The sequence below is a fragment of the Gobius niger genome (assembly GCF_951799975.1).
Source record: "Gobius niger genome assembly, chromosome: 1".
Taxonomy (NCBI): domain Eukaryota; kingdom Metazoa; phylum Chordata; class Actinopteri; order Gobiiformes; family Gobiidae; genus Gobius; species Gobius niger.
The window spans coordinates 54,117,106-54,131,477 of record NC_136852.1 but is presented as its reverse complement, the minus strand read 5'-3'; the positions used below and the strand labels follow the sequence as shown (position 1 = coordinate 54,131,477).

General features: G+C 41.5%; 1 protein-coding gene across 1 annotated transcript in view; it reads right to left on the bottom strand.

Moving 5' to 3' along the window:
* Positions 1 to 556: 556 nt before the first annotated feature.
* Positions 557 to 14,372, bottom strand: part of LOC306966972 (multivesicular body subunit 12B-like) — a gene marked incomplete at its 3' end in the record, with an annotated part of 34,403 nt that continues 20,587 nt past the window's right edge. The window contains exons 7-9 of the mRNA XM_079561831.1: positions 7,826 to 7,881; positions 7,395 to 7,454; positions 557 to 598 (exon numbers count right to left, since the gene is read on the bottom strand). Coding sequence (XP_079417957.1) covers positions 557 to 598; positions 7,395 to 7,454; positions 7,826 to 7,881 — 158 coding nt within the window. The remainder of the gene's footprint in view (positions 599 to 7,394; positions 7,455 to 7,825; positions 7,882 to 14,372) is intronic.

Genomic DNA, 14,372 nt, shown 5'->3' with positions numbered 1-14,372 from the left:
ATGGTATAGTGGGGACATTTTTTCAACCCCCCTTAACCCTGTCCAATCTAGTAAAGCTCATGGGGCAAAATTCTGGTTTGTGTTTTCATGGCTAAGCTTTTGGTATAGGCTAAAAATAAATATTTTCCGTGGAGTGAAATCCATTATTATTGTCATTTGCAAACTGTGATTTGTAAACATACGTGTTTAATAGCCCAGAATTTAAAAAAAAGAATTATTAAAAACTAGAATTTTTTTTTTTTTTACAATTCTAACTAAAAGAATAACAAATAACACATCATCAAAAATGTGTTTATTATAAAAATCAGAATAACATTTTACAAATTGAGACATATAATATTTTAACAAAAAAATCTGATAAATACATAATTAAATTGTTCACATTTATTTTGAGAAACATATCCTTACATAAAAAATGAAATTACACAAAGTTATAATATATATTACAAATGTATATTAAACATTTCATATATCACAATGTATTTTTGTTTAAATTGCTTGACACGTCCAGTGTATAAATCTAGAAATAAGAGGCACCACTTTTTAAAAGTGCAGCTCAAAGGATAATACTTCTCTCTGTGGTAAAGTTGTAATGAAACTGCAAAACATAAAAAAAAGGAAATACAAGTTAGACGTTTATTTTGTACTTTTTATAAGTATATGAAAAGTGAAATCAATATCTGTGAACAAACCCTGCCCTCTTGTGGCCATTCTTGGACAGAACAAATTCAAAACGGTCCGTCAGATAAAAAATTAAGTTTTGATCCATTACTCCCTATTTTTCATTTCCTAAAATATAAAATGTCTTACAAAATACAAATATAATCATAAAATTACGTGTATGACGTATTTATTACTGTGATTGTGAACAGGATTATAAAAAGTCTGTAGAAATGAGCTATTATTATTATTATCTTTTTGTTGCATACGATATTGGCCAAACTAGAAGGCACATTAATAACCGCATGAGTTATTAATTTATTATTATATTATATGTGGATGAAGCCGATGACTCTTGTGTTTGTGAATGAGTGACAATAAAACTATTCTATTCCTATTCCACTACCGACTACTGTTTCATTTTTTTCTATCCCAAGTATTGCATCATTCCGACAAGGCTGTCTAAAGCAAGATAAAATAACATGTTAAAAGTCATTGCATTTTCATTATAGCAACAGAAGCACAAGGACCAGCAATCACTTAGAGGCATCCAGTTGCATTTCTCCATCACTACACTAGGTGGCGCTACATGATCACTAAAATAAGTTTCCAAGTCTTCGCCACAACTCAGTGAGCGCCCCAATAACTACAGCACACTCCCCCCTCTCTCTCTCTCAAAATACCACCTCGGCTGATTCTCATCTACTTGAGCTGCAAGTTACCAAAAAACCTGTCACTTATCACAAAACCTGTTAGCTGTGTGAACATTTCAGCCCCCTACCACCAGCACCACCACCACCACCAGCACCAGCACCACCACCATGTTAAAAAACGCTCTCAACATCTGGTCCCGTAAATAAATAATCCGCAGTGTGTGTATGTGCGCCGATGATGGATGGGGGAATGGGGTGTTATCAGGGAGAGCATGTATCAATGTCTGCCAGTTTTACACACAGGCTGACAGGGCACTGACACACCAGTACATGGGCGGCAGTCACCCAGACGAGCAGCGGCTCCCATTTCCCGTCCGGGCTGCACTGCCAAAAATATGTGACATGTTGTCTTCATTAATTCCACCTCTATTTGGAGCGCTCACACCTCTCACTGTTGCCCCGTACACTACTGTCCTCTGCATATAGGCAAACGCATGCATGCAGAGAGACAGACGGGCACAGTGATGCAACGCTCAAATATATTACTCCAATGTTACCGGATCAATTACTCAAGAAATAGTCCAAAACTGGCTCTCAAAATTATGTCTCCTTTTAAATAGTAAAATGCAGAACAATAAAACTGCAAAGTCACATGTATCTCTCAGAGGTGAGGCGCTCGAACTGATTCAAATACCTTGGGGCGGTCCTTTACTCTACTCTCACATTCAAAAGTCATGTAAATAAAACAAAAAACAAACAGAAACAATTAGTCTTCAAAACGTCACTTGTCCTCTCATACAGAGTACTGTTTTACAAAGTGGTCTCTTACAAATGAAACCACTTTTAGACAAATAGACTCATTACATAAAAGAAGGAAACCTGTTTCTTATCCCACCACTGTTGCATTCTAGAGACACATAATCTTTAAATACCTTCAATTTGCTTGCACTGTTTATAAAATATTCCATGGGTTTGCACCACCGTCAATAAGGGAATTCACAAAACCAAAATCTGCTCCTGGCCCCTCGGTCTACAGTTAGAGGAGACTGTGAAGTGCCCTACAGACGCACCACCTTTGGGGCAGACTGTTCCTTCAGTCAGGAGCTGTAACATCTGGAACAGTAAACCGCTCACTATAAGAGAATGCCCCACATTTAACACCCTCATGACTCCATTAGAAACTGGCTGAAATCAAATCAACAATCTGCTCATTAGAACATACAGATCTCCTGTTGCATGATTGAGCCATGTGTCAGGATCCTCCGAATAGCTGTATATTATTCATCTCCCCTATCAACGTTTTTCTCTCTTGTGCAAGTCACAGAACGAACAATGCTATAAATGTATGATTCATAAGAACAAATGCTATGTTACGTGTGTGTATGTAGCCACAATGTTTAATTTCCCTCAATGTTTTATAATTGTTGTTTGCACTTTACACCTTGCCCGGGGACAACAGTAAATACTGACACGTTTACAGAAATGTTCATGAATGTGTACTCCCTGTCAAATAAAATAATAAACACATACATTAGAAATACATGCAGTAAGTGTTTGATAAATGTTCATTATGTCATTCGACTCCAATTAGTACTGACTGCAGTTGTGTCCTTTGGCAAGACACTTTGCCCGAGTATGAATGCAGTGTGTGATTGAGCTGATTGGCAGAATCATTACCATCAATCTTTCCCAGGGCAACTGTGGCTACAACAGTAGCTTACCACAACAGAGTATGGAGTGAGTAAATAACTCCAGATTATCATATAACGTAGATTATCATATAACGTGTCGAACAAATGTATTTAAATTAAATATCAAACAAGTAAGTGTTGGAATAAAGTAAAATAAAAGTAAAATGACTCAAAATCTGAAAACGTACAAAAAAAGCTTTAACATTTAAATAAAAAATGATAACTGTTGGCACTAGAGACTAAGAAAAAAACTGAACCAGACTGTGAGATGCTGCTCGGTGCTAGATTCCAAAGTTTGAGAAACACTCATGGTGAACTGTACATGCTGACTTTCATTCCCTGGCCCTAATACAGCACAAAATTATGTGGCACTAACTCTCTAATTTCCATAAATTCCACATCTATTGTTTGGTACTCTCACACCTCTCTTTGCACTAGTACTTTCTGTAAATACAGGCACACATGCGTGCACAAAGACAACTCCCAAGAAAAAGCAGCATCGGTAGCACCCATAGGTGCTAATGAAAACCTTGTCATATGTGCGTACACACCACTCTGAAAATGATCAGCCAGACGCCAACAACATTCTTCAGCATCGCAAACTACATAAAGATGTCACTGGAAATCGCTTACTAATTAACACTTAAAAAGACACAAATTAGATATGCGTGGCTAAAAGCAATTATAATATCCGCAAGTTTTGTGAGTCATTTGGGAAATGAAAAGAATGCCTAATTGCTGGAACCAACATCATCGGAGACATGGCTTAAGTGATGCCTGTTAGGAAATGGTCTTATCTACAATTACAACGCTTTCCCCCAATTACACATACTGCATATGTGGAGTTCTGTAAAGTACATCTACTCCATGAATCTGTATTTGTAATAGGTTTGGGAAATAAGGCAATTATAATATGAGACTGTGCTGAAATGGCTTGCAGCATCTGGAGAGGGAAAAAGTCTCCTACAAGCACAGACAGTGACCTCTTCTGGACAAAAACAGAAGGTCAGAGGAAAAGTCTTAAACACACAAACTTACAATACAAAATCATACTCTCAGCGAAGACAAGACTTATGATTCAACTCTCTCTTTTGGGTCAAGACTAGTCAAAACTTTCATTTTTAGTTCATTTTGAGTTTTTAAATTCAACTGCCTTATCTTTGCAATCGAGTTTGCCGATATATTGTGGATGTTGGATCAGATCATGATTACAATAATCTGATGATATATTGAGCAGCCCTACTTTCTAATGGAGTATGAAGATATGGTAGTAAACACGAAAATTACTTGAAGTATCAATTTCAAACAGAATACATAAAAGTGTCAAAAAACATTGTTGCTATTTGCTAATTTATGAAAAAATAAACAATACAAAAAAGTCCAAAGCTGACACTTTTTAACTCTAAAATCAAGTGGAACACTCGAAAACTTTTCCCCGTTTGCGCAATGTTTTCTGCACAAATTGCATTGACAATCCGTCGCCGTGTTCTCCCGATATCATCACCGGATAATAACAAGGGGAGAGAAGTAAAAATAACACAATGGTGAGGGATGCTTCCACTTGGAAACTAATTATCAAGCTAAAGCTGTGACTTCATTCTCATCAGCCTGGCCCCAGCCATTAATCTTGTGCTGTCGTCCACTTCACTAAATCCTGTGTGTTACACTATCTCCCATTTACTTCATCAGCTCCAGCAGCAGCCGCAGCAGCACGGGCCGTAATTAATGATTTCTCATGCCCTTCCCTCCGCTTCCCCCCAGGCTCAGCTCACCATGTGTCCTTCTGCTAATCACACTCGAAGAAAGACAAAAAAAAAAAAAAAAAAAGTAAAGGAGAGAAGAAGTCGACAGCGCTGCACGGTATGGGCCTGTCGAGCTGCCGGGGACACACACACACACACACACACACACACACACACACAATGCCTATAGAGTAAACATACACGGCTAATACCTGCCTCGACAATGAGCTTCATGCAGGTGACCATATATGACAAGATGGCGGCTGGGCGTGATTGGGATAGTGTGTGACAGAAGACAGAGGCGGAGTGCAGAACAGACACAGTGCGGTTTGATGAGCCACTGTTTGCTCTGTAACACGTCTCCAAAACCTCAAGCAGCACCTGTTCTTTCTACAGTGGTCTGTCACTTCCTGGCAGTTCTGATACCGAGATACCGTGCTAATGAGAGAGAAGGGGGGTTGTCACACGACTTTAAAAAAAAAAGAAAAAAACGCACACACACACACGCACACACAAGCAAGCCGTCTTTTCTTTTCTTTCCCTCGCAAACACACGCACAAGCTTTAAAAAGTGTACTCAGGATTTTTTTTTTACCCGCGAATGCCTGCAGGGTACAGTGTTTTATCACCAACAGAGAGGAATTTGTTGTATTTGTTCACTCTGATTTCTAACTTCCTTATCACAATTCCTAAAAAACTTCGGTAGAATTCGGTCAAAAACACAGTCCAAGCAACGGATTGCAAATATTTCAATAGTCATTTTTTCTGCTCTTCCCCGTTGATCACTTGCAATTACTAAAAAAAATGAAAGGCGCAATGCAGTAGGGTGAATTCAGGTAATTTGGGACAGTTTTTGTCATTTGTCATTCGTGACTTCGCTCTTATCCACAGTGAAGACAATGTCCCAGCATGTGATACATCGCTGAAATCCTCAGGGGCCCTCCTTTCTTTATGTCAGTTTTGAAGTTTGTGTGACGTTTTTTACAAAATGTGACTCACGATTTTGTTTTGATTGTCACTTGTTTTTGGGGTTGTGTTTGGTAATTTGGGACAAATCTGTTTGGTAATTTGGGACACTGTTGTTTTCAATGGGATTTGATAGGTAAAACCTTGTTACTTTTTTATGCAGTTCAGTTCCACTAAAACGCTGTTTTAGAGCCTCCAAAAAGGAACCAGAACTGAACTGGACATAAACCTTGTCTATAACTTTACAAGTAATAAAATATAGCCTATTAATCAGAACAGAAGTCAGTCTGAAGAAGAATTTAATGACAAAACACAAAAATGTGAGAGCACCATTTAGTCCAAATCCCAGTAAAGTTCCAGTATATGTTCAAATGTTTTGTGAAACATAATCAACAAACAAATGTAATTTTTTATTTTGACTCTTTTAAAGGCAGCCCTAGCATGGTTTTAGTTGTTACCACTACAATATCCGTCTTGCACGGCTGATTCAAAGCACTTTATGCAAGTTCCACAGTGCAATTACTGTTCAAATTGATAAAATGGCTTTCTTGATCATGACTTTCTAAAATTAAATGAATATCCAGGTGAAAAATAGAATTCTATTGCTATTTCACACTGTCCCAAATTACCTGAAATATGTTGCCCCAAATTACCAAACCATGAATAAAAATATACACTTACTTTTGAAATAATTGGCAAATAATTTGTTGCTCCGTAGCACAATGCATGATTGCATACAAGCAACAGTGTTTCCATCAGTTTAATATTATACCCTCATGATTAAATCAGGCCTAGGCAGATGCCATTTCTCAGACCACATGTTTTTTGGAGTAAACCTCCTTTTGATGCTGGCCACGCCTCATACTTCATGTCACAGGGTTAAACTTTATTTATCCATACAATATACCCCCAGAGCAAGAATTCAAAACTATTGACTAAAGGTTACACTTTTAAGAACTGAAGTAATAGGCCATTTGCTTATGCTGTCCCAAATTACCCGCTGTCCCAAATGACCTAAATTCACCACATTTGAATGATGATGTCAAAGAGCTTTGGTGAAGCTTCACTTAGGTTCAGTGGCATGAAATTGAACACTAAGCCACTGAACATAATGGTGTGCTGTTTTACATGCATGGAGCTGAGAAAACTCCCTTTGTGAAGCAGCCACGTCCATGTATCCAGTTTAGAGCATGGTATAGGCAGCTTGAGATTCCCTATGAGTGGTATTTTACACATTTTGGATGTGTAAAATGCCTCATTGCAAATAAATAACTGTTAAAAATGAATCAAATCAAATATACGAAGAATATAGTGTGTAGCCTATAACTCGCTTCCTGCAGCGCCGTTCACACTTGTGCAAACTTTAACTTCCTTTAAAGTAAACCCGAAGGCAGTTGCCTTAGAACAAAGCTGCTCCGGTGGTAGTCCGTCTAAGTGCTAGATTGAGCTGTTCCGAGGGAGAATTGGGGGAATAAAAGTCAAGTGTTTTGGAGCAGGAGCCGGAGCTTTTAAGAGAGACTGGCTCGACTTAACCCGGGCCATGCTTTTATATTCAATTGGGGCTTAGTGGAGCCAACAGGGCCTCGCTGTCTCAGACACTTAATTACAAGCCCAGGACCATTTCGCTTTGCATTCTAGGCCAGCGGCGTCAGTGGCAGTCGAGCGTTGCAGCCCTCTACTCACTTCCTCCTCGATCTCTGCCAGGGATTTGATCGTAATGCCCATTAAATTGACTTGCTGCATCTGAAATCAAACGCAGGGAGAAGGGGGGAGGGGGGTGGACAGGGGGAAAACACACACAAGAAACATGGCGGTTAGGCTCATAGCTAAGTAAGCATGCTTAAAATCTTTAATCCTTGCGCGCTCCGTGTCAATACAAGAGGGGCTATAGTGACAGCCGCCACCAGCCAGCCAAATGGACTGCATAGAGCCAGCTTTGCCTGACTGCACGCATTCATCATTCAGTCTGCCGGAATGGGAAGGGAGTGCATAGGAAAGGTGCCGAATTTCTATCTATGTTATAAATAGAAGGACCAAAGTGTATAGCAGCTATTATAGGCGATGTCAAAATACAGTCTGTGATGCATTATCGTCCTGTCTGGAATTGTTTTTACCTCTGTCTTGGTGTCATGAAACTTCTCAGAGACGACAAAGGGCACGTCATCCAAAGCTGGAAATGAAAGGGAAAAAAAAATCATCAACTTTATTTTTGATCTTGACTTTCTCAACAAGACAAACTACAGGATTATCAACCGGCAAAACCCAGCCAGTGCCGTGATAGACCAACCCCCCTCCTCCCCTGTTTCCGTCTATGGAGAGAAGATGAAAGGCTTTTTTATTCGGCGCTGTATTCGAGCACCTCCACTCTCCTCCTGCAGCGCTCTTTGCGTTTAATTACTCTTGATTATTCCCGATTCCGTCTTGTCTGAGAGATGTTCACCTCGAAAACAAAGGCGCGCTCACATAGAGCGGAGGAAAGTGGCAAAGAAGGGAGACAAAACATTCACCAGATATCAAATTTGCATGAAAATAAGCCGCACACTGTTCGGGAGGCAAAAAGTGGATTGAAATGAGGACTTGCCAAGAGCGTGGTGGTATAATTAGCATTTGACCAAACAAACGAGCTTCAACAGAGCTATAATTAAGCAGGCCTGTAATTAAGTGTATGCCCTTTATCATAATGATCGTGGTTAAAATGGTGTGATGGCTGCCAGTTGATTATTAATGGCGCAACCTCGACTGCACGCATCCTGCTCTGGAATCAAGGTGTCACGACTGTCAGGCTAGAGAGCAGCCCTTTGTTTATAAAATACATTAGGGTCCAAATTAACACAGGGTGACAGGGGACACAAAGCCCCTCTCGCATGCAGACTGAAGGGAAAACTGCAGCTGCTCAGTGTCATTAGAAAAACTCAGAATAGAGAAGCACAGAACTTAAGACTAAGAGTAAAAGCTTCAAATATCAAAAGGCCTGTGCCCTTCAGACCGCTGGCAGTAGAAAAGGAACTTGTTAAATTAGGCCCTTATGAGTCATGGTTTTGGTTCCGGGCGAGATCTTTAAGTGTGACATTTGGGAAAAGAGCTCTATGACTTGAGAAGTGTTTCCCTTAGTCAAGGGTTACACACAGAGTTTGTCACTTTCCATATTAATGTTGAACAAAAGTGATCTGTGTTGTCCCTCACCTTCCTGGAGATGTACAGTTAAAGTCTAAGTTTGTTGCTCAGTCTAAACTGAAAGAAATTTTCAAAAAGGAGATTACATTAGTGTGATCGCTCTGATGAACAGGAGTTTTCCATTTCATAAAAAGTTAGTCATCTATTGGTTGAGTTTGTTTCCGAATAAAAGTTTCTCACCTAAGAAGCTTCCTCAGTTCAGTTGTTCTGCTGATTTGCAATGGCAGATTTAAAGCAGGACTAAGTAACTCATGCCCCTAGAGGCCATAAGCACCACTGCAGGTGTCGTAGCATTTAGCGTTTTCTGTTTTACTCATTAAATGTCCGTGAGAGTAAATACTATACTGACAGAAAAGACAAAGGGAGAGAGGGATATTGTACATTGTGCCAGAACCCAATTACACAATGGAGATGTTTTTCACTCAAACTTGGCTGTAAACACCGCTAAAGTGGCGCTAGCTCGCAGCTAACTTTGCCCGTTTGCCTGTTAGCTTCTTCTTCGTGATTCTAATAGTGTGTATTGTGCCTCCATCCCGGTGCAGGGAAAGTCGCAAGGGTGGTTTTCTGGCCAGAGACACCAGGGGGAGATGAAAGACCCCCCCAATCATGCCATTAACACTTGTATTACCCCCAGAGGAACTACAGAAAGGATTTATTAAGGTAGACACATTACTTAGTTCTTCTTTAAACCCTGCCAGTAGGAAGGACTTAGACTTGCCATTAACTCCACTATTCTAAAACAAACCAGCACAGACGACTTCATGAAAACCTTTGTATGAGGCAAAAAGGAAAAAGAAGAAAAACTAAAACTTAAAAACCAACTGCATCATGAACCTCATAACACACTTTGATTTTGTTCATCTGAGGCTATCACGTTTACAACAGATGCCGTTCCAACTGCATTCATTCAGTCTTGGAACAAGCAAAAGAAAACTCAGGCCCTGCGTTCCTGGATTATGTGAAATCCCATTAAAAAAAAGCACACAAAAAAAAACAGAAGTATAATAAAAAAGCACTCTGTTTGCCAGGAGCACCAGTACCAATGCAGAATGCATTCGGCTCGCGCCTGAACTGGGAAGCGGAGATTACCGCCGCTGATGGATCTCCATGGCACAGACGGATGAATGCGCAGAGCTGAAGGCCAGAGAGTTTCTTTATTGCTCAAGGATTACATTTAAAACCAGATCGCACTTTGTATTCCACCACCATCTATACTACACAGCCTATCTTGCACGCAGACAAATGGAGAGGGCCGGGAGATGGCTTGGAGGTGCGCTTTGTGGCTGGGAATGGCTGCCGGTGGCACAGCGGAATCAGGAGGTCCAAAGGGCAGGAATAATGTAAATCCAATCTTGTGACCAGAAATATGACACATGTTCGGTCGCTCAAGTGGCCCGGCTACAGTCCATTACCTCACAGCGGCCCGGAAATGGGTAGTTGTTTGGAAGTGTGTGAATATAGTCAATAGGAAAACATCTGACAACACTGATGGTGTGATGTGGATGATTGCTGAGATGCAAAAAGTTCAGACATTTTTGTTTTTGTTTTTTGTCTCATCTGTTGTGACAAAGTGCTCACAATGAAATGGTAAATGAAATAAATATGATGCTAATAATTAAAAGTCTGCTAAAATATTACATCATTTTATTATTAATGGCATGATGCAACTTCTCCAAAGTTCAAAAGAATCCTGCCTTTGAGATATATGCTCCACCAGATGAGCCATATTTAAGAAATTAAGATTTGAACCACCTCCGTAACATCTGGCGAGACCTTTTTCCCGTACAATAATGATGATGATGGTGTTGCTGGTCGGAGAGCGCAGAGGTGGTGTTAAGTAAGGAGGACCCTGCCGTTTGAGTGATTGTAGTGTAAAGAACGGAGTCAGCAGCGGCCCGTGTGGATCATTGCCTTATTAATGGCTCCGTCAGGTGCTATGAGCAATGGCCGCATTGTCATCTCCAGCCCCTGGGCACAGATGAATGGCTGTTTCAGGGCGGGAAGGGCTCCCTCGTACGCCGGCCCCAGCTCTAATCCCTCAGACGTCCATTGTTGGATGCACTGTCACCCAGGACTCCAGCAGCAGTGCCGTATACAGTACATTGCATCCGAGGCGCTCCAACAGACACGGACATGTTTTCCCCGCACTCACAAAGACACACAAGAAACTGCTCCGGACTGTGCCCAGACACTGACTGATGGGAAAATATGCGAGGGTGATCGAGCATGCACCGTATTACCTGATCTGGAACACTTTGGGAATGTTGATGAACTTTTATTTAACACTTCACTAATTCACCAGAGTTGCATTGATCTCTGTCTGGCACCATTACTTGGGTGAATCCTTCACGGACTAAATTAAATAAGAAAGTCAACAGCGGAGCAATAATGCGCAGCATGAATTACCATCGTAACACTGTTTTCTGTGGTAAAATAATATAAATTTTGAAACAAAAATAGAAAGCTGCTAGATTTCATATTCCAAACAACAGCATGCTGGGTTTCTTGAGGTGTAGACGTTGCGAGACCTTTCCTGTCGCTGTGACTCTCAATTTGAGGTGGTTCTTTATGCAGACCATGGAGATGCTATTCTAGTTGCAGACCGCGCTCTCTGTCACCTCTGCAGATAATGGTGAGTGCAGGAGCACAGAGCTGGAGGAGGACCCCCTGTGCCCACTCACAGCCCTTAGCCCCGCTCTGACATGAGCAATAGTGCCCAGGCCTGACAGCATCTCCAGACATATTGTAGTTTATTTTGTCGCCCGGGCATGCCATCTGTGCCATTCCAGTGGAGGGAGTGTGTTGAGGCTGCTGCTGCCGGAGCGGTGCCGGCGCTGGGCCCTCAGTAGATCTGCAGCACGGCAGGTCATTAGTCAAATTGCCTAATGAGAGAGAATACAAATGGCCCCCTACCCTGACAGGAGGAATTTTGGAGGTGTCAGAGCCCCTGACCCGTGCTATGAGAACAGATGATAGCGAGATGCTATTTTGAGAATCATTTAATGACTATGGCTCTATGAAACCCATCCTTTTTCTTTTATCTTCTGCGGCTTTTTCAAGCTTTCCAGACAGTGGAGGAGGAGAGAAAAAACTTTAAATGTTAGGAAAATCTCACCCTCAAGTGTGGCACTGTATCTTTTAAATTATTCAAATGTTGACTGGCTTGTCAATTAACAAAGCTAGAAAGAGTTTACATAGAAAGTAGCATGCTACACATGACACATGATCCTGTGGCTCACACAACAAGTATGATTTGTTTCTGCAGGCGCTTACAGTTTGTTTTCTCAGGCTGCAGAAACCACAAGCCTCTGGGGCAGCTCTCTGACAGCAGTCTTCAAACTAAAATATTCATCTCATCCTCATATTCAGAAAATGTAAACACACTTAAATTTAATGCTAAGAGCAGCATTTGAATTCTAATATCCCCGTGCACTGCAGCAGTGCTGTGTTTCTGATGCTGTTACTGATAACTGATCTAAATATTAAAAATCACTATAACTTATAAAAACTAAAAATACACTTTATTTGTTAAATATTTGTTCAAAAGCAAGATGGCATGCTTCTGCTGAATGACCCACTTATTTTCCATCTGCGACAGGCAGTCCTTGAAATGTACGTATGTGCAGGAGCCAGGAGGCAGTCCCTGTGGGCGCTGCTCCATCAGTCTTCAGAAAGTGGACAGAGCCAGAAACACCTATGGAGAGTTGGCCACAAACAGCACTGCACACAGAGATGTGGGAAACTTTTCCAGTTCTGTGTAACTGTATATTGTGCCTGGATGTAAAATGGGCTATAGACAGTGAGCCAATAAATCCTTAGATAAGTTTCCACAATTAAAAGCTGTTTTAATCGTTCATTTTAAGCCCCCCGAGCGTTTTCAGTTGGCAGGCTATTGTGAGCTCTTATGAAATTAAATGGACAATCAGACTTTAATCAGCAGCATAGCGTCTTTTAAGACACTGCCACAGCCCTGGTATTAATCCCCAGCTGTGGCTGCTGCTAAATGTGCACAGAATGTGTGCAGGGGAAGTGTGTAGAAATGGGCTACGCCTCTCTGGACAAGTGTAAGAGCTGGCAGAGGCCTGACACTAAATTGCATGTGCCGGATGGGGCACAGCAGAAGGCACAATTACACAAATCCCCTCTTAATTAGCGGTTCTGTGGGCAAACGAACCCGTAATGATGCAGGGATGTGGCGAGCCCCAGAAAGTCTAACAAGAAACACTCTCCACTCTGAAGCCCACTCCCGGGTGTCACGGCCGCTGCCTGATCTGTTTTGATCAGAGCAGCTGAGGGACATACAGCTGCCCGTGGAGCTGCCCCGCTCCCATCACCCTGATCCCCCTCAGCTCCCTCTGAGGCACTTGCCCTCTGGACTGTGGGTAAAGCGCAGGCCCCGGGTGGTGCAGGGCGCCATTATTAAGTTCTCCATGCTCACAGTACCAGGCAATGTAAAGTGGCATCTCACACAGTGAGTAATGAAGTGTGCCAACACAGAAGCAGGAGGGATGACAGCCAAAGAGGCCTCCTTGGCAGCCACTAACCTGGGCATCCAACAATTTATCATCCCCAAGAACCAATCCACCAATGCTGCGCCGCCATTTGTCATTAATTATGCTAATAAGGACCCCATTACTCTCCAGAAGAAATTGGCCACCGCTACTTGCTAGCATTTATTGTTTTGTTTGAATGCATTTGCTTGAAGACTTTTTCTGTGTGATAATAAGAAAAATGTATTTCATTGTTTAAATTACATTGTGCTTCTCTGCTTTGTCCAAATGCCCTTTCAGGGCAGCCCTGGTCCTCCTGGTACAAACTGTAATTGACTCTGTGACAAAGAGGCTGTTTTTTAATCATGCACAAATGTAAAGACGCTGATGTGTTTGAACTTTCTCACTGCAGACTCTGTGGCTCGGAGCAAACCCATGTGAAAAGAACTATTTAATATAGAGCCCCAGATGCCCTTTCCAAAACGACTTCATTCCCAGAATCTCATTGTGCTTTCTAAATCACATCCCAGTATATGCATTAGAAGATCATTAATTACAAACTTAACAAGTCAGCAGCGCCATTAAAAGATCTTTTCGGCATATTTGACCATAAATCTCCTTAAACTAGATTTAATGACTGGATTTTTGCGAAATATTTTTATCAAGTTCTAATTAGATGGTGCGATAACAAACCCTGCTGTACATGGGGCAAATGAGGGGACGCTGACAGGCCCATCCATTGAGGCTGTCCCGCGTCTGGACACTGAAACTAATGGGGCAACGCTGCTATCTCAGGGATGGATAGAACGCAATGAGGGATGAGACTCCAGAGTCCAGTCCAGCCTGCAAATGTAAAGCCATTTTAAGTCGCTTATTTGACTGTTATAAAGGGCCAAAATGCCTGGGGCCCCATAAGACTCCTGGATCCCATTAGGATTCATGGAGGATTGATTCTCCAGTAGTTTAATGGACAAATCAAACTGGGGTCAGGCATTAG